Below are 19,161 nucleotides of genomic sequence, written 5' to 3'. Positions count from 1 at the left end.
TTGGCAGTATAAATATATTGTGGTAGATATATTGTTTATGCAGGAGACCAGATGGAAGGAAAGCAAGGCCAGGAGTATTGGAGGTGGATTCAAGCTGCTCTACCATGGTGTAGATAGAAAGAGGAGTGGAGTAGGGGTAAGGAAGAGTATGTGAACAGTGTTGTGGAGGTGAAAAGTGTCAGGCAGGAACATGAGTCCGAAGCTGGAAATCGAATGGTCGATCTTGAATGTTGTCAGTGCGCATGCAACACAGGCTGGATGTCAATTAGAAAAGAAAGACAAATTCTGGGGTAAGTTGAGTAAGTTAGATGAAGGCATAGAGATGTCTAGGAGAGACGTGTTCCAGGAGGTTGTGTTAAACAGTCATTTGGTTCAAACTGTTTAATGTAATGTTGTAGAGTGACAGGAAACCTGAGGAATGGAGAAGAATCAAAACACTTTATTAAGCTGAGGGGAAATTATTTGGTCACTGTCACTCCAAGACAGTAAGAACAGTAACTTACTAAACTGAATTAAATAATACAAAATATTATAAAGTTACAAATCTAACAAAAAAGTATTCAAGTCTGTCACTCATGCCACACTACAAAAAAGTCTTACAGTGATGCACTGTGTCTTCAAGCAGTATTATCTTCAAGTAGAGTTTTGAACTGCTATGCAACATTAATAAATTACTATTATCATTATTATTGTTGTTATTGCAAAATGCTGTCAACTGATATCAATTGTTTTCATAATTGTGTACTATTACTTAGATGACTTGGTGCTGTTGTTTAGGATATTTTGTTATTATATTCTTATTATATATTTGTATAAACATATGTATTTTACTCATTAAATTAGTGCATTTTCACTTATGTTCGTTTGATTTGATTTTTTTATAAATCAATAAATAAAAGTATTTACATTCAGAGTAAAAACACAAATTATAGTAAACTAAAGAACATGACTCTTTAAGTATTCGCGTTGCACATAAGGAGTCTTTACGGGGTTGACTTTGGCAAGTTTACATAGACTTAAGGGACTTCTTCCAATAACAAATGAGAAAACGAAAAGTTGCCTTTCACTTCCTTTTCAGTGTGTGTCACGTATCCTCGGAGGTTTGGCCCTCTCAGGTACCCGTGCAGTAAGCCCGTACGTGGCAGTCTGAGAGCAGCACAGAGTAGCCGAGCTTGTTGCGGCTCCTCTCCTGCAACAGTCCACTCACACAAACTGGATATACAGTAGCGAGGAATTTTTTTATACCGTCAGATTTATTTTTACGCTTTCCACACAACCACTGAAACATGTTTACCTTGTCGGAGCTAGTTGTCTTGCTGGCCGTCCTGTCGGCCACTGCTTCTGGCTACTTCGTTAGCATAGACGCCCATGCCGAGGAGTGCTTCTACGAGCGGGTCAACTCCGGCACCAAGATGGGCCTCATGTTTGAAGTGGCCGAAGGAGGCTTCCTGGACATCGACGTCGAGGTGAGATGTTTCATTCGGATAGCAAAAGAGTCACCTAACGCGAGGCAGGATGTACTTATAAATCATAAAATGCAATGCAACACAAGGCCTGTGCTAATGCTAGCTATTAGCCGGTACCGTCTGGTAAAACTAGTTGGGTGCAAAGCAGGTGTAAAGGATTTAACATACAGTTGAATGGAAAACGTTAGAATTTACATCTTACAGAGTTGCTTTTTTTTTAGTTTCCCGCTAAGAGCTGCTCCATAATGATGATTAAATTACCCATTATGATATAGGAAGTGCAGCATTAGCATTGTTTCTAAGTTGCTAATTATGTAGCTAATACGATTATTGATTATTGAATAGTTAATGCGCTGTAGACGTTGTAGGATTTTTTTATTTTCGCTAGTTTTAAGCAGAAAATCTAGCTATTTCTGCAGACAGTCTGACTTAGTTTCTGCCATATGTTTCCTAAAGCACATCATGCCCGTCATGTTATTCTCCAGTCATGCAGCAATGTCAGTTATTCAGAAATTCTTCTATCTCCAGATAACAGGACCTGACGGTAAGCAAATTTACAAAGGGGACAGAGAGTCCAGTGGGAAATACTCGGTGGCAGCGCACATGGATGGAACCTACAAGTTCTGCTTCAGCAACAAGATGTCAACCATGACACCCAAGATTGTCATGTTCACCATTGATATCGGAGAGGCTCCCAAAGGCCAGGATATGGAGACAGAAGGTACACAGTGGGGATTTATGTAGTTTAACCGCAACTCTTTTTATTCCCGTTGCTTTTAAAATGATTATTCCTTTTATTAATTTCTTATTTTTTGACTTTATTATGTGGATTCACTGTTTCCCTCTTCGTAGGTGGTGACAGCTGGGATGGTAGGGCACAGCAGGCTTTGACTAAACTACTGTTGTGAAAGAAATTTTTGAGCTTGTGATGCACTGCAGTCTTCTCTAACCAGAGTTGCTTCTGTAGTAAAAAACTAATTAAGCATACATAAGACAGACGTGGTGATGTTTGCGAATGATTTGACTTGTTGCACATGTTGAGAACATGTATGAAGTATAAATGTCTCTGATAATGGGACAGCACTGGCAGATACATGCATCACAGGTGTGAAACAGATATGCACATCTTGCATGTTTTTGTTGTTTGTTTTTGGGGTTTTCTTTTTCAAATGGGGGTAGCAGGGTTCCTTACCACTGTGTTGTGACTCATCACTGACAAGTCACTTTTCTCTTGTTTCAGCCCACCAAAACAAGCTGGAGGAGATGATCAACGAGCTGGCTGTTGCCATGACAGCCGTGAAGCACGAGCAGGAGTACATGGAGGTCCGTGAGAGGATACACAGAGCAAGTAAGAGCTTTTACATTAAGTCCAATAACCATTGTAATCATAAGTGTAAGTAAATCTTTATAATTGTTCTCCTCTTCTTCTCCATCCAGTCAATGACAACACAAACAGCAGAGTGGTCCTGTGGTCATTCTTTGAAGCTCTGGTTCTGGTGGCAATGACACTCGGACAGATTTACTACCTGAAGCGATTTTTCGAAGTGCGGCGAGTGGTGTAGTGCTATTCAAATGATACTCCTCTGTGTCCTCCACTGTACTTTTTTGTTTTGTTTTGTTTTTCCCCTCCAACACCAAGACAGTTATTTACACTGTGGAAATGAGAGTGGCAGTTTTGAGTAAAGCCTACATGTGATTGGATCTCAGAGGTTTTGTTCTCTTGTTATCTGTTTGGTTTCTTCTTTATAAATGTAATTTATGTTTGGAACGAATGGCCAAAAGATTGTTGGATAAATTTCAGTTTATTAGTTTTTCTTTTTAACAGATCTGTTTAATTACAGTTAGTACAGCTGTTTCCTGTGCAAATGACTGTAAGGCTCAGTGTCCGCAGTCAAATGAAAGACTTAAAATTGCACATGAATGGACAGGTATGTGTGGCGTCAGAGTGGAATGTTGCCTATATTAAGTTTGAAATGGAAACCGTTTTGAAATGATAAAAATGGCACATCTGAAAACATCATTGCATTAGTTTAGTGTCTGAGATAGGAAAAGTTTGATTTCAGGTGTCAAAGCCAAGTCAGACTGGCAGATACTGCCAATGTGTTAATTCTCAAAAACCACAAATTGCACTCCCGATGAACTTGTCTAGCTATCTGAAAAAATGTACATTGCAGCTGGTCTTTAAGGGAAACTATACAGCTTCTAACACTGTCTATTGATTCATAGCGATTTGTGGCACAGGTGGGTGGACATCTTTTCCAGGGGAAATTGTGTGGCTCACTCCCCACATAGTTCAGAAATAGAATTCGACAGGGAAGTCTTTTGTGTTGCCATAAACTAACATTTATGATTTTCAAACTCTTGGATTTTAAAAAGTTTGGCCTGGCTGTAAGATCATAAAAAGCAGAGGCAGGGTTGAATTTTAACTGAACTATTTGGGGTGCCTCTCAAAGTATAGAGGAATACTGAAATCCATGTTACATGTTGATTTGGGTGGGTTGGGTAGGTAGGGGGTTTAAACACTTGACTGCTGTGTTCTTTAGTTGCTTCTATAGTTATTTTTGTTAGGGTTGGGGATTTTAAATTATATGTATAAGATTTGAACTGTTAATTCGCGCCCCCCCCCCCCTCCCCTTGAGCATTGCTTGTGACAGCTGTTTGGATGAGGTCTTTCTTCCAAGTATATACGTCCAAGGCAGTAGATGTTTCCATTTAGCCACACCATGGTACATGCACTAGATATGCTCCAGATTTGTATTTCAAAGAATTTATGGTGAGCTCGGGCAGGAAAGTTGCTCTGTACACAGTCTCTCCTTTTTGTGAGTGCAACGAAATCAGCTAAATGGATCTTTACAAATGTAGAAGTGTGGTCTGTAAAAAAAAAAATGCCCCAGGTTTCATAATAAAGCCAAAATTCTGTACAATTATTTTTGATGTCTTTATAAATGGGTGTGATGTTTCATTATGATTAGAGAGAAGGGACTTGTCAACAGGTGTAATTGCACCATTACATTAAAATATTCCTTGGAACACAGGTGGTCCTATATTTTTTTCAAGATTTTAAGAGGTTTATTATCCCAGAACATAAGGACTAGTGAGGCAACACTGTATCAACTTAACTTAAAATGAGTAATACAAATTAGGCAATCCAATCTAAAATTAGAGGAAAAAATGCATATAAATAATTCACATTAATATCCAATGGGTTTTACATGAGAATTATACTTACGCGTAAGCTCTACACCATAACTTGCACCATAACCAGAGCCTCTTTATAACAGTATGTCCTAGCCTTCTACATAACTTGATATGCACTTCCTGAGAAATGTAACCACACGTCGGGTGGACACATACCACAAGGACTTGGAATGGCATGGAAGGTTGCAGTGTAGGCATTAAAGGAATTTCCTGTTAGGATGTAAATTTCCTTTACAAGCTTTAAGCTTTAGAGTGCAAGAGAGGGCTGGTATGAATATAAATATAAACTTTAGGAATTACAGTATATAAGAAATTGTCATGTGTAATGTATTATGATGTGTCCCTGATGTGTGGATATATGATTGGTGCTATGATGCTGCACATCCTCCTTTCTGCTTCATTAATGAGCAGGGTGAGAAGATTCCTGCATCTGCTAGCATTGATGTCTTTAGTGAATAGAAGGCTGCTGCCAATGACCTTCTGTGTGGTACTTGGTCAGTGCATTGCCTTTCTGTCTGCACCTGAGCCATGATGAAAATGCTACAATACAGAGGTCAGCCTGCTCAAGTATCCTAGGTAAGTAAAGATAGTTTTCCAGATGACAACGTATTTTATTTGAATCCCCATTTACTTGAAACTGGTGATAACCTCTACAGCAGCTCCTCCAAAGTAGAGGGGCAGGAACTCAGTCCTGTTTATTTTGTCCATGACAATCCACTCAAAGCACTTCATAACTATAGGAGTTATTAGGTGATGGTCATTCAGGCATGAATGCTGCTGAGGTCTTTGGAACAGGACCGATGGTAGCAGATTTAAATTGTGTTATCTTAGCTTGAAAGAATAAGATGTCAGTCTGTGGCTCTGAGAGCACCTTTGCGGCCAGAAAACAGAAGGATCTCTGGCAGAATAAACTAAAGCAACTGTGTCCAAAGAGGAAGCCAGAAAAGCTTTAGTTTTCTAAAGTGTTTCCACATGAACTGTTTAGAGAAAAAAGTACTTTAACAAAAGTACCAATAATATAATATGAAAACACCTGACTGCTGCCAAGCTGCTGCTGCAGATGTTTAAGATTAAACTCCATTTAAATACTTTATTGTCCACTAATGGATCATACTCAGATGTCTGTGGTGGCTGTCCTGTGAGGAACACAACAGCTTTCCCATCAGAAACACTACATATTGATTTTTTTTTTTAAGTATATTTAAAAGCAGATGAATTAAAAAGATTGAGGACTGTGACATAGTTAACTGTATGCATCTACAGGAGGATAAAAATGAATGAAAAATGTATGTAATGTAAAAATGTACATTTGGTGAACCAGGTGATTTTCCAGAGATGTTAAAAGTGCTGGTGGAGTATGCATCTTGCAGCTTTCACTTTGGTACGTTTTTATTGACATCTGTTTTTAGATTTTGTTAGCTCTCGCTTGCCATGGTGAAACACCACTATTGCAGGGTGCCCAGAATCTGTGGCAAAACAATCCTAAATCATAATGACAATTACATTGTTCAGGAGAACGACCAGCAACTGCAGGAAGGTTTTATTTATCTTGTGTACAGTCACTGGGAACCATGCAGTTTGGCGAGCTTCTGTTCCCACCCGGCGTGTAAACAGCAGCGGACCCGGAAACAGAAGCAGCGTGGAGTGCGACTGTAGCAGACCCACTGTGAACGACTTTAGTTTCGAGCTCTGCTGAATGTTTGGTTTCCAGCATGGATAATACAACAGACGGGACGTGGGACAGATTACCAGTTAAACTCAACGAGAAGATTTTGCAAACGCTCGATGAACTGAAATTCACACACATGACACCTGTACAGGTCAGTGAACACTTTCAGCCCGTGGCTCACACCTCTCCTCAGTAAACACTAAATCTGATCTGTTGGAATTTTCCCTTCTAGTCTGCCTGTATCCCGCTGTTCATGAGTAACAAGGATGTGGCTGCCGAGGCGGTAAGTGCGCCATTTAACCATTAAAAATAAAGATCACTGAATTTTATTATTGCAGATGTTTCAGAGTTATGGTAAACATCCTCCCATCCACCCGCACATCCAGCCAGCCAGCCAGCCAGCCAGCCAGCCATTCAGTGTCACGGGTGTCTGGATCCTCTCCCAGCTGTCCCAGGGCTGCAGACAGGGCACACACTGGACAGGTCGCCAGTGTGTTCCCGGGCTGACAAACGTGGTGACCATCCATGTGCACAGTATACATTATACCGATTAACCACCACTGCAAGTACTGACATTTGAATTTAACTGGACAGGAAAAATTGTCTTGACAGGGTCATTCCATATAAAATCCACCCAATCTGGAAAAGTGGACCCCCAGACATATCCGCTGGTTGTTGTATTTTCAATGTATGTTATAATAAATCATGCTATTTTACCTTAAGAATGTGAACTTTTTCAAAAACCTCATTTATCATCAATAATTTTAAATATGGGTTTTTGATGCTGCCTGAAAGTAAACGCAGAAATAAGCTTCCGGAATCTCAGAGCTGATGTAACCACCTCAACCTGACACCCCGTCTGCCGCAAGGTTATCTGCTCAGCACACGTGTAGAGAGTGGTTGTCCTGTGAGTTATCGCAGCAGCCTCTTGTAGCTCACTGAGTGTCATTTGATTGCAGGTGACTGGGAGTGGAAAGACGCTGGCTTTTGTCATTCCTATTATAGAACTCCTCCTGAAGCGGGAAGAGAAGCTAAAGAAGATGCAGGTAAGATTGAAAGTGAAGCAAAGATGGCATTTAACCCCAGTTTAAAAAAAAAAAATAGGATGACTAGCAGTGTTTGAAGTAATTAAAATTAGCTTTTGTTCTTTTTTGTGATATTGTTATAGAGTTTAATACCTCCTTGATCCTGAACAGCTGAACTCTGAGTTATGATAGTTCTTGATATTTCACAGATAATCTGTGAAATATACAAAGCCTCAACAATATGATTTGGACACCTTGTTAAGCCCCAAATAATGTCTTTTGCAGGTTGGTGCCCTTGTGATCACTCCCACAAGAGAACTGGCCGTACAGATCAGTGAAGTGATGGAGCAGTTTATTGAGAAGTTTCCACAGTTCAAGTAAGTAGAAGATACAGTGTGAAAGGGGTGTTGTATATATAGATTAATGTCGAAATTATCCCAGTATATAATACTGGCTTTAATAAATACCTGGCATTATATAGCAGATAGGAAAAGACCATGGCGATGTGCCCATTTACATATGTGACACAGTTACTGTGGTACTGTCACAGTTACTGAAAGAAATATAAAACTGATGAATGTGTGCAGACAGAGGATATACAATGTGTAATAGGTAAAGTTGCCACTCTGCTCCTTAAACAAATAGCAGTGCATCACTGATCATGTTATTAATGTGAACCTATGTCACCCACAAAATACAAGTAAAACCCCTTGAAAAACATAATTATTATTTTAACTGAACTGTGACTGAAATAGTAACCGGTTGTATAAACCTCTACTTCATTAATGATCAGAGAAGTCTTTCATGTTTTCCCACTTGGTGTTTTTCAGGCAGATTTTACTTATCGGTGGCAGTAACCCAGCAGAGGATGTGGAGAAGTTCAAGGATAAAGGGTATGCGATGATCTGAGGGCCTTTCCACCAACACACAACTAGCACAGTTTTTCAGCTGGACTGAAATATATCCATTATAAGCACAATGATCCACAATCTTGTTCTGTTAAGAAGTAAAAATTGGGCTGTGTTAATGAAATTAGTTTTTCTGAATGGCTCTTCATATCAATGGACCCAGGAGTATTATATCAAAAACTCCTGTGCTATCCATCACAGAATCATATTAAAAACATCCAAACCTCTTGAATTTGTGCATCTGTGTCTCAGAGCAAACATTGTGATTGCGACACCGGGACGCCTCGAAGATATGTTCAGGAGAAAGTCTGATGGTCTGGACTTGGCCAGCTCAGTTAAAAGCCTGGATGTGCTGGTTCTAGATGAGGCCGACAGGCTGCTTGACATGGGATTTGAGGCTAGGTATGGAAAAACTCTTAACATTTATTGTTTTCAATGCCAGAAGAAATTATCCTGAGGCCTATAGCACCTCTTCAGAAAGCTACTCCAATGCATATGAAACATGGAGCCCACAAAATGAATAGAATTTCACTTGATGGATAGAATTTCACTTGCCAAAATAGTCAAAAGGACTTTGCTTTTTAATGCTTTAAAGTTGGACATTTTAACATGTGAGTCTATGGGAATTGACTCAGTTTTGAAAAAAGGTCTAGTGACTGTTAGAGGAACTGCAGTTTTTTGTGCGTCACTGCTGGTGAAGTCTAATGTTAAAGCACAGAGCACGACAATAAGAACTATCCAAATACTTTGTGTGTTTGAATTTTGTAGTGCGTTTTAACTCGTTATAGGTAATAGTCTGTATTTGTGTATCCAGTCTAAACACCATCTTAGGTTACCTGCCTAAGCAGAGACGTACAGGCTTGTTTTCAGCCACTCAGACCCAGGAGCTGGAGAAGCTGGTGAGGGCTGGCCTCCGCAACCCCGTACGGATCACCGTCAAAGAGAAAGGCCTGGCCCCTGCTGCCACCGCCCAGAAAACCCCTTCCAGGCTGTCCAACTACTACACTGTGAGACAATTATTTATTCATTAATGTAGAAAAGTGTAGCAATGACACAAAAAAAATCTCATGCTTTTATTTCAGATTTGTAGAGCAGAGGACAAGTTCAACAACCTGGTGGCTTTCCTGAGGCAGCACAAGCATGAGAAGCTTCTGGTCTTCTTTAGGTAAGTTAAAGCGGTACACAAAAAAACTTGGTAGCTTTCAACTTTGCTCGTGTGTTGTGTGAACCACTGGACTGCAAACTCATTGTCATGACAACAGTTTCTTTTATTGGAAAATGTTTTTCTCCGTGACATGTCCGATTAGGTCTGTTATGACACGATTCCTTGTCATCTCGTCTTCAGTACCTGTGCTTGTGTGGAGTATTACGGTCGAGCTCTAGAGACGTTGGTCAAAAAGGTCACCATCCACTGCATCCACGGCAAGATGAAACATAAACGCAACAGTATCTTTGCTGACTTTCGGAAACTAAAAAGGTAAAATTCAGTTTGTGTGTACAGATACAGAAAATATGGCTGTTTTGGGGGGGATTTGTACATCATTTTTTGCTTGTGTGTCATGCAGTGGGATCTTGGTGTGCACGGACGTGATGGCCAGAGGCATCGATATCCCTGATGTTAACTGGGTGCTGCAGTATGATCCTCCCAGCAGTGCCAGGTGAGTCAGTACTAACTACATAACTGGATCTTTTGGTCACTGTATGCACCTCTTGTTTTTGAATTTTATTTATTTATTTGGTCTGACTCAGTGCCTTTGTACATCGATGTGGGCGAACAGCAAGAATCGGTAATTATGGCAATGCTCTCGTCTTCCTGCTTCCAATGGAGGAAACCTATGTTAACTTCCTGTCCATCAATCAGAAGGTGAGTTCAGCAGAAACTGAAAGTGATCAGTAACTTTTCACACCACCTCTCTGCTCTGGTTGCTCCTAACCGAGAGTCTGTGCTAGTTCAGCATACTTGAGACCTCTTTACTTGTATGGTTCACTTACTCAGAACATCAGCAGTCGGGTTAGGTGATCACATGATCATGAGGACTATGGAAGTAAACAACCTCAGTATCACAGCTCCTTCATTGGATTACTGTTGCATATTTGTAATTTGTTCAGTTGTAAAAAGCAATGTGTTTTTTAAATGAAGGTCTTTAACCAACATTTAAGAAAATGTAAGCCCCCTTTCACCTGCATGCTCAGTAGTGTTAAATGATCTGTAGGCAAGTAATGTCCCACACCTTTAAAAATCCAACACAAGTACAAGGTTTAAGTGTACTAGGATTATATTTATATGAAAGCTCAGAATTATTTTAAAATTGCTTGCAACCAAAAGGGAGAAAAACAGAAATAAATTTGCTGTTGATAATATTTACCACAGGATTTCTAAAAGTACACATTTTTGCATGTTTTGGTTTCTGTCAGCTGGTCCCTCACAATATATTCAACTGTAGTCACGCTTACTTTTTTAATTTCAAGTAATAATTTCCATCAAATTGCAAAGGAAATTCTTGGAAATATTTTCCATTCACAGCTAAATTCTTCAGAAAATTATAAGGTGCACAATATGGAACCTGCAAAATCTCATCTTGTTAATCTACTCCCCAGTGTCCACTCCAGAGGATGTCCCCAATAAAAGACGTGGTGGATGTTCTGCCAAAAGTGAAGGCCATGGCTCTGGAGGACCGGGCCATGTTCGAAAGAGGGATGAAAGCATTTGTCTCATACGTCCAGGCCTACGCCAAACATGAATGTAGCCTCATCTTCAGAACCAAAGGTTAAAAAAAACAAAACAGCAAGCACATGTGTAGAGCATCCTAAATATTATTCAAATACAAATTTGTTGTATCCACAAACAGACAAATGTAATGTGTCACATTTTCGATGTCTAGATCTGGATTTTGGCTGCTTGGCACATGGCTTTGCACTTCTTCGCCTGCCCAGGATGCCTGAACTGAGGGACAAAAAGTTTCCTGATTTCATTGAGACGACAGTGGACACAGACACCATCCGTTACAAAGACAAGAACAGGGAGAAGCAGAGACAGAAAGCACTGGCTGAGCTCAAAGATAAGACTCCCTTTCCTAAAAAGAACTTTATAAAGAATAAGGCCTGGTCTAAACAGAAGGGCAAGAAGGAACGCAGGCAAAAGATGGCAGCCAAGAGAAAGCACAACGAGGTATTTCCGTTCATTCATCATTAATGTTTAATTAAAGACATCTGATGACTACAGTTTTAACTTTTGTGTTTTTGCAGGATTCTGATGTGGATGATGAAGACCTGAAAGAGCTTTTAGATGACACTCGTCTCCTCAAGAAACTAAAGAAAGGCCAAATCAGTGAGGAGGACTTTGAGCAACAGATAACAAGTGGAGCAAAGTCGAAACACAAAACAGAAGAACCGTAACAGTTTGGAAGAAGACAATGGACAATATAACAGCTATTCAGATGTATCCACCGGAGTTGAATTAAATCTCTGACACACATTTAGTTTTTGTTGGTAGTTTTTATTGGAGAATTGTGAAGCAGTTATAAATAAAGTTTGATGAGTTCATCGCTGACTGCAGATGGGGTAAGGACTCCCAGGTCAGTGAAGAGGAGGGTGATGAGGGAGGGAGGTGTGTAATCAATAATTGGATGTTCTTCTGACAGGTTCTTTGCAGTCTTCAAGGTGTCTGCTTTGTACTGTTGAGCCCCAAAATAGATATGTAAGGAAAGCTTCTGAATATAAAATAAGGGGGGAGAGAAAGAAAATCTGTACAGTTTTACCTTAAATTTATCTGGCACGTCCTGTTGGTTGAGCGGGTACAGACGTACGAATTTGAAACTCTCTGCTACGACGTAGAAGGGCTTGTTGTGTGCCTTTGAGCACAAAGCCATCTGATAAGTGCCGATCTGCAAGACAAAACACGAAAGTCTATTATTGTATCACAAGCTGTGTCACATTTATCACTTTTAGGGTGAACAGAGTGCAACCCGTGTCACAATTTTAAAATGTCCCATAAAGACAACACATGTGAGCAAACATTAAGTTACGGTTTTAAACAGACTGTATATCGCAGTCTCAAACTCATATATTGAGGTGAATAATTATAGGTCAATTTGGCACTTGAAGTTACTTTTTTGGCTTCAGTTAAGAGTGAGAAAAAAAATTTTTTTTTTTTTGCCTTGTTATTCAATATTTGAAATTTAAAAACACAAACAAACAAAACACTACATTTTCAGAAATATCTGTGGGTGTTTTGTTGCTTGTTTGGGGTTTTTTTGTTCTACTCAAACACTAAAGTGGCCCTCCAATGAGATGACAGTGCCAGCAGTGGCCCACTGCACATTTCAGTTTGATACCCCTGCTCTATATTAAAGGTGTAGCTGCCATGATATCACTGAGGCATCATTGGTTAGCGAAGCCCTGTTATGAAGCTGCAAACTAAACATTTCCATTGTCTCCATGTTGGTGTCTTAAAACAAGATATGAAAAGTGAGCAGAGCCACACAGTAAAGCATACCCTGCTTTATCAGGACATTGATGGAGACAATAATTTATAAAATGATCAGAATACAACACAGAGAACCCTGTGCTGTAACCTGACATGCACCACGTTACAAATGTAACTACAGATCACCTTGGTTTATCATAAAGCGTCATTTATGGCTTGCCTAGACTACAAAATGTTGTGACGTATGGTTTGGAGGTGACGGCACTAATACAAAAACAAGTAAAGAAAAACAGGAGGCCAAGAGAGGCCCAAAGAAGAAGCAATAACCAGCATTTTAACACTGATTTGAATTTGATTCAATTGAAGAGCATCTGAGTTTTTACTGGAACACACCTTATTGATGATCCCACCACTCTCCACAACTCCCTCAGCACCAACGATGACTAGATCCACTTTTTCCAAGACGTATCTGTAAAGAATGACAGAAAATACAAAACTAATGCAAATGACATTGACAAGAGACATGACATTAAAATCAGATATTATTAACATCTGTATCCACCCCACAGCTGCGTCCAGCACCACCGTTACTGGAACATTGAGTTTCCTCAGGGCTTCTGCCATGTGTTGCCTGAATAATAATAAAAAAAAAAAGGACATTATTGAGCCTGTGTCCTTTCAGAGTAAGACTACAGTACAGTATATAGACTGCTCCCTCACCCAGCTGCATCAGGCTGTGATTCAGTCACATAGACAGAGAATCGTTTCTTCTCAGCTGCAGCTTTTTCCAGCACCCTGAGGACAACTCTGGAGTAGGAGTGAGTCAGGATTTTCTGAGAGAGACAGGGAGAAAAACAAAAATAAAAAAAAATGCATCACTGAACCTTTTCCCTGTACAGAGCAAGAATTAGGTTGTGTTCCATACTTACAGCGCCATCTTTGATAAAGGTGTGACAGAGCTTGGCAACCTTGGTCCTTGACATGGAGATCTTTTCTAAAAATAGTTCTCCTCTCTCCTCCATCACCTTCTTACAGCGAGACAGGTCCTGAAAAGAATAAATGTTAGCATCTGCCTTGGATTAAGATAACGGGTCTGATCATGCAACCTCTTTAAATCTGGCCAATCTCCATAGCAGTTCCAGCAGGACTGCTATTTCTAAGTTCCTTCTAATGGTCTTTTTTTTTTTTCTAAAATCTTGCATTTGTGCATCTACAATGTGTGCTAGAACTTCTTTGATTTGGATTCCTTTTTGGGAAGGAGAATGACATTTCAAAACTGCCAAGGACGACAAATAAAAGGCTCAATAAAACATGGTGGAAGCAGCATAACGGGAGGGGTCCCTAGTGAGCTTGGCTTCCAGTGTCCCTAGGTCACTAATTTTTATTAGTGATGTGAAAAACAGGTATGCAGAGCTACAATTTCTGCTTACAGCAAAAAACAGCCACATCCAGCAAAGTCCCACAGTGACCCAAAACACACTCTAAAAGTAGCGCTGGAGTTTTTGATGGTCAGGAAATGGAATATCCTGAAGCTGTTGGTTCAATCACGTTATCTTAACCCGATCAAACTGTGTTTCACTCACTGAAGACAAAACAAAATACAGACCCATAAACAAACAGTAACTAAAGACAGATGCAGTAATGGTCTGGCAAATGTCATGAAGGAGAAAACACATTCTTTGGTGATGTCTGTAAGTTCCAGGCTTCAACCAGGCATCGACTGCAAAAAAGTATGAAAAATAGTCACAACTACTTTCATTTGTCAAATTGTGACACCTCCAAACTTAACAGTTTTTTCTTTACTTTGATTATATTTGTTCTCCTGTATGAACCACAATTTTGCTGTAGAATTGCAGTGTCTCTTTTAATAAAGTTCTTTCGAGAACAGTAGCACTTGCACAGCATCCATAAGGTCTGACTCGATAACGTACAACAGATCTGGTAGCGCTCTGATGATTTCACTCAAGTTATTCACGCTTAATCTTGTTCAATGTTTGAATGTCCAACGCCAAACTGTCTTCACGCACCTGGTGCTCCAGAGATGTGAGGCTTATGAAGCGCAAGAAGAGCTCCCCTCCCGAGGAGACAGCCACAGAGGAGTCCACTCCTGTAAGGCAGTCTGTGGCTGACGTCAGGCTCTCCCTCAGGCCCAGGATTGTTTCACCTGAAGGGGGAGAGACAGCTTTGTCATCCTAGTAGTTCCTTACAGTGCTCTTTCAAATCTGTGAAATCTTTATTTCATTTATGGTAGAAAAATAATAATTCTTATTAAAACTGTACTTGACATGTGGGCTTCAGTAACTTTTTAAAGCACTCTAGATGCTGTTTTCAGATCTTGGCCCACATGATTATCGCAGAGAAACGACAAAAAACACTATTTACAAATTGAGAAAACAGAAAAAGGCTAAATTTCACGTCTTCTTCTCCACATCCAAGCGAGAATAAGAAAAGCCGAGAGGTGTCTATATTAACACCAAGGGCTTAACACTAACCTTTATCTCTCTTTAGGAATTCAAGCAAAGTGCGGATAGCAGCAACAGCAGAGGCCATGTCCGGGTCTTTCTTCATCTGATCCCTGAAATACTCCACCAACTCTGTCCCAGAGATAGAGGCACAGAGATATCCAGTTAATATTTCTAACACAAAAAGCAGAACATTATTTTTAAAATAGAGTAATTTACCTTCGTTGTTCATCCTGAAAGCAACAACAGCGCCTAAAAGATAACCACAGAAGATTTCTACAGGTTTCAGTCAGTGCGCTCTTTCTAACACATGCCAGAGCGGCTGACTCCGCTCACTGTCTCTTTCTTTTAAACGAAAATATTCACAGCGCTTGAAATATTGTTTTAAGTCAGCCCCACTCTGAATGGCAGCAAAACCCCGCTGAACTCTGTCTAAAAGTTGCTCCTGTCACTATTTCCAACTTACACACTATTAGCTCATCCTGCAGAAGGCAGGTTGACGTGTCGCAGAGTAATGACGTAGACAAAAACGTCTCCCAGACGCCGTGCCGTTCACGTGAAGTTGGAAATGTGACTTTAATTCGTTCATGTGTTTTTATAAACCACAAAATAACAGCAAAGATTGTAAAATAGTAACATAGTAATGCAGAATCTCCACAAAGTGAGTGAAATGACCATAAAGCAACAACAGAGAGATAGAATTGTCTATTAAAACCTCAAAGATATTCACTTACCTATAACGAGAGACAACCGGACCATACGAGAGTCAGAGACAAAACAACTGGTGAGGAACCATTTGAACTTTTTATTGGTGTCAGATCCATCCATGTTAATGAACAGTACAGCACAGACATTTAATAAGTTGCTTATTCCATTCTGTAATGTAACTTAAAGGACATATAAGTGTTTCTTATTCTAGTGTGCTCTGGGCACAGTGGGTATAAAGAGGTACAAGAGCATAAAACAACGTTTATTATGAAATTATTATGAAATATGTCTTCATACCAGCAGTTATGATATACTGACATTTATAGTAATGATGTACCTTAATTGAACTACACAGCAATATTACGGGCCATTTATGAAATTAAGTATACTGCTTACACAGGGTGAAGTGTCAACACATACTTTATTGTTCCATAATCCAGCTTCCAGTTAATCTCGATACCTTTCACAGCCACAAATATAGCTAAACTGGTCCCAAACCTTTAACCTGTACCACAGTATATGAACTAAAAATGTAAACACCAACGCACATAGCAAGAAAATACATATTTTAAAATGTTAATGAATTAAATTAAACTTGCTAATTAATGTCAATAATAATTTTTAGTGGGCTAACTTGACTCCAATAGCTTGTAAGCACATGAAGGAAAAGCCAAAGATTAAATGCTAAAAGTTAAAGAAGGAAGAATGTTATACAGAGTTCGTGGAGGAGCTGAAGTATGTGAAGGAAGAGACTATTAAAGAAAAAGTGGAATAGTCAGGGAAATGAAGAACACAGACAGGAGTACTGGGAGGCTAGGTGTATGGCAAAAAGAGATGTGTCAAAGGCAAAGGCTAAAAGCTCATTGTGAGGCTGGACACTAACAGCCTCACAATGAGCTAAGGATAAGGGAACTTGTGAGGATAAGGGAACTTGTGAGGATAAGGGAACTTGTGAGAGAGACTGAGCTGGAAAGGATGTGCAGCAGTGATTTGTCACATAGTAGGAAAGATGTGTTAACAAGTGATGAGAGTATGGTGAGAAGATAAAAAGGAGTACTTTGAGGAGCTGATGAATGAAAAAATAATAATAGAGAGGGCGATGGATGGGAAAATGATATCAGGAAGTCCAGAGGATTAGTAAGGAGGAAATGAGGACAGCGAGGACAGTGAAAAGGGAGTTTGTCCAGATTTAATTCCAGAAAAAAACAATGCACATTTACTGACAGTGGGTATAACAGACAGTTTGCTGGGAAACATACAAAACATTTTTATACAAAATCTGAACAAGTTTAAAGTGTTTTAATTCCAGAAAATCTCAGGTTTTAAACATCTATCACAATGGGCAGTGCACAAGAGAGGTGACGAAAAGAGTGGCGACACAGTTGAAGATTCACCCCTGTTTGGTGTGATTAAGAGGGGCAGGATTAGAAATGAGAACATCAGAGGGACAGCTCAGGAGTTTGGAGACAAAGTTCAAGAGGAAAGCCTGGGGTGGTTTGGAAGTGTGTAAATAGGGCATAATGTATATATTAGACAAAGAACGTTAAATATGGAGCTGGAGGTAGCCCAATACACTTTAATGACTCCTAAAATGAAAATAGAAGAAGACTTGTTTTTGCTGTTATTATTATTATTATTTATTTTTGATCATTATAAAACTTAAAACTGAAAAAAAAAAGTTTGATAGTAAGTCTTTGTCCATTTCTTCAGGCCAAGCCCATTCTGCAGTTTTGAATTACACCTGCAGAGGGCCACATGGTTCTTTTCTAACAACCACTAACTTTATCATTAATTATGGTTTTTCTCCGTTTGCTTTGGCACGAACTTCACACCAGAAACATCATTCTCACTTCTTAGTGCAGTTCTAAAATCAGTAACACATTTCCCCTACCACACTAGCCTGTCTGAGTATTTTTATACACACTGCTATTATTTCTACACATACTAAACTACATACACTCATAGAGATATTTGTTATGGTGTTGATGCACTTCTTACAATGACATTTTACAACTCATGAAAACAGTTTATGTTTCTTAGTCAGAACCTTAGGTCTGTCACTTTCCTGAATACTGTCCAGCACTGCATTAGTGTTTACAATCAAGTTATTTCAAATTGTTTTCAAATATGTAAAAATGAGCAAATACAGTCACACACTCTTGGTGTTAGCAGTGAAATTGTCCTTCGGGTGAAAGCACGTTCTAAGAAGAAGTTTAGTTGAAACAGACAGAAATACATACAGTCCTTTGTCCTTTTGGCACGGGTAATTACATGCATATACTATACATATAGATCCAACGGCCACTTTATTAGTTGCATCTTACTAATCTCAGCTTGGACTGCCTTTTGTCTTCAGAACAGGCTTTAATTCTGTGTGTTATAGACTCAACAAAGTGCTGGAAACATTCATCAGCAATTTGAGTTTCCTGTTCTTAGCTGACAGGAGTTGCACCTGGTGTGGTCTTCTGCTGTCGTCAAGTCAAGTCAAGTCAGCTTTATTGTCACTTCAACCATATACAGTTAGTACACAGTGAAGTGAAACAACGTTTCTCCAGGACCAAGCTGCTACATGCAACATAAATTTACAACATAAATTTACAGAAAACACTAAACTAGCTAACTAAGAGGCCTAGTTAGCTGGCTAGCGGAGACAAGACAGACTGACCTAACATAAATTACAACATAAATTAACAAAAACTAACTATCTAACTATCTAAGGAAGACTTTTTCTTTTTGGTTAACAGACAGCAGACAACAAAGTGCACGTGCAAATGTGCAAACAAGAGCAGCAAGTGACAGTGTGACAAAAAAACACAACGTAACATAATAATAAGGTTTTGTGATGATGAGTTGAGGTAGTGGAGGAACAGTAAACATTCCTTAGTGTAGCAGCAAAAATTAGGAAGTAAAGAAGTTAGTGCAAAAAGTCCAGTAATAATATTGTGCAAAAGAGCATTTACAGGTTGGTGTGTACGATAGATTGGTGGTGTAGGTCAGTGTGTTCGCGCTTGTGTTGATTAGTCAGTCCAGTCCCTTTTTGCTGAGGAGACGGATGGCTTGTGGAAAAAAGCTGTTGGACAGTCTGGATGTGTGTGCCCGAATGCTTCGGTACCTTTTTCCAGATGGCAGGAGTGTGAAGAGTGTGTGAGAGGGGTTGTAGCCCATCTGCATCAAGATCTGATGTGCTGTGCATTCATAGATGCTGTCCTGCATGTCTTGTTTGTAACAAGTCCTCGATTGAGTTATTGTTGCCTTCAGTTCAAAATATTCAGGGCATTCTCCTCTGGCAATAAGGTCTT

The 19,161-nt window shown here is 39.6% G+C and overlaps 3 protein-coding genes across 3 annotated transcripts; 2 read left to right on the top strand and 1 right to left on the bottom strand.

The window, feature by feature from the left end:
* Positions 1–1,102: 1,102 nt before the first annotated feature.
* tmed2 (transmembrane p24 trafficking protein 2) lies at positions 1,103–4,393 on the top strand. The gene is made up of 4 exons (XM_005946313.3): positions 1,103–1,466; positions 1,995–2,187; positions 2,707–2,814; positions 2,904–4,393. Exons 1-4 carry the CDS (start codon positions 1,287–1,289, stop codon positions 3,026–3,028), a joined length of 606 nt encoding a protein of 201 aa, XP_005946375.1. The 5' UTR covers positions 1,103–1,286; the 3' UTR covers positions 3,029–4,393.
* Positions 4,394–6,121: 1,728 nt separating this feature from the next.
* Positions 6,122–11,741, top strand: ddx55 (DEAD (Asp-Glu-Ala-Asp) box polypeptide 55). Its single transcript, XM_005946312.3, has 14 exons — positions 6,122–6,484; positions 6,566–6,616; positions 7,293–7,379; positions 7,644–7,735; positions 8,189–8,251; positions 8,519–8,668; positions 9,081–9,273; positions 9,349–9,431; positions 9,612–9,743; positions 9,832–9,924; positions 10,016–10,130; positions 10,865–11,033; positions 11,149–11,435; positions 11,513–11,741. The coding sequence occupies exons 1-14, from the start codon at positions 6,377–6,379 to the stop codon at positions 11,660–11,662; spliced, it is 1,773 nt and encodes a 590-aa protein (XP_005946374.1). The 5' UTR covers positions 6,122–6,376; the 3' UTR covers positions 11,663–11,741.
* Positions 11,742–15,683, bottom strand: eif2b1 (eukaryotic translation initiation factor 2B, subunit 1 alpha). Its single transcript, XM_005946311.3, has 9 exons — positions 15,374–15,683; positions 15,185–15,286; positions 14,720–14,856; positions 13,622–13,738; positions 13,413–13,525; positions 13,255–13,323; positions 13,086–13,161; positions 12,025–12,150; positions 11,742–11,940 (listed from the first exon to the last, which is right to left on the bottom strand). The coding sequence occupies exons 1-9, from the start codon at positions 15,384–15,386 to the stop codon at positions 11,785–11,787; spliced, it is 909 nt and encodes a 302-aa protein (XP_005946373.1). The 5' UTR covers positions 15,387–15,683; the 3' UTR covers positions 11,742–11,784.
* Positions 15,684–19,161: the final 3,478 nt, after the last annotated feature.

The sequence above is a fragment of the Haplochromis burtoni genome, unplaced genomic scaffold (assembly GCF_018398535.1).
Source record: "Haplochromis burtoni strain Fernald_Lab_line unplaced genomic scaffold, NCSU_Asbu1 Contig_344, whole genome shotgun sequence".
NCBI lineage: Eukaryota > Metazoa > Chordata > Actinopteri > Cichliformes > Cichlidae > Haplochromis > Haplochromis burtoni.
The sequence above is the reverse complement of the archived record's forward strand: the minus strand, read 5'-3'. Positions and strand labels throughout refer to the sequence as shown.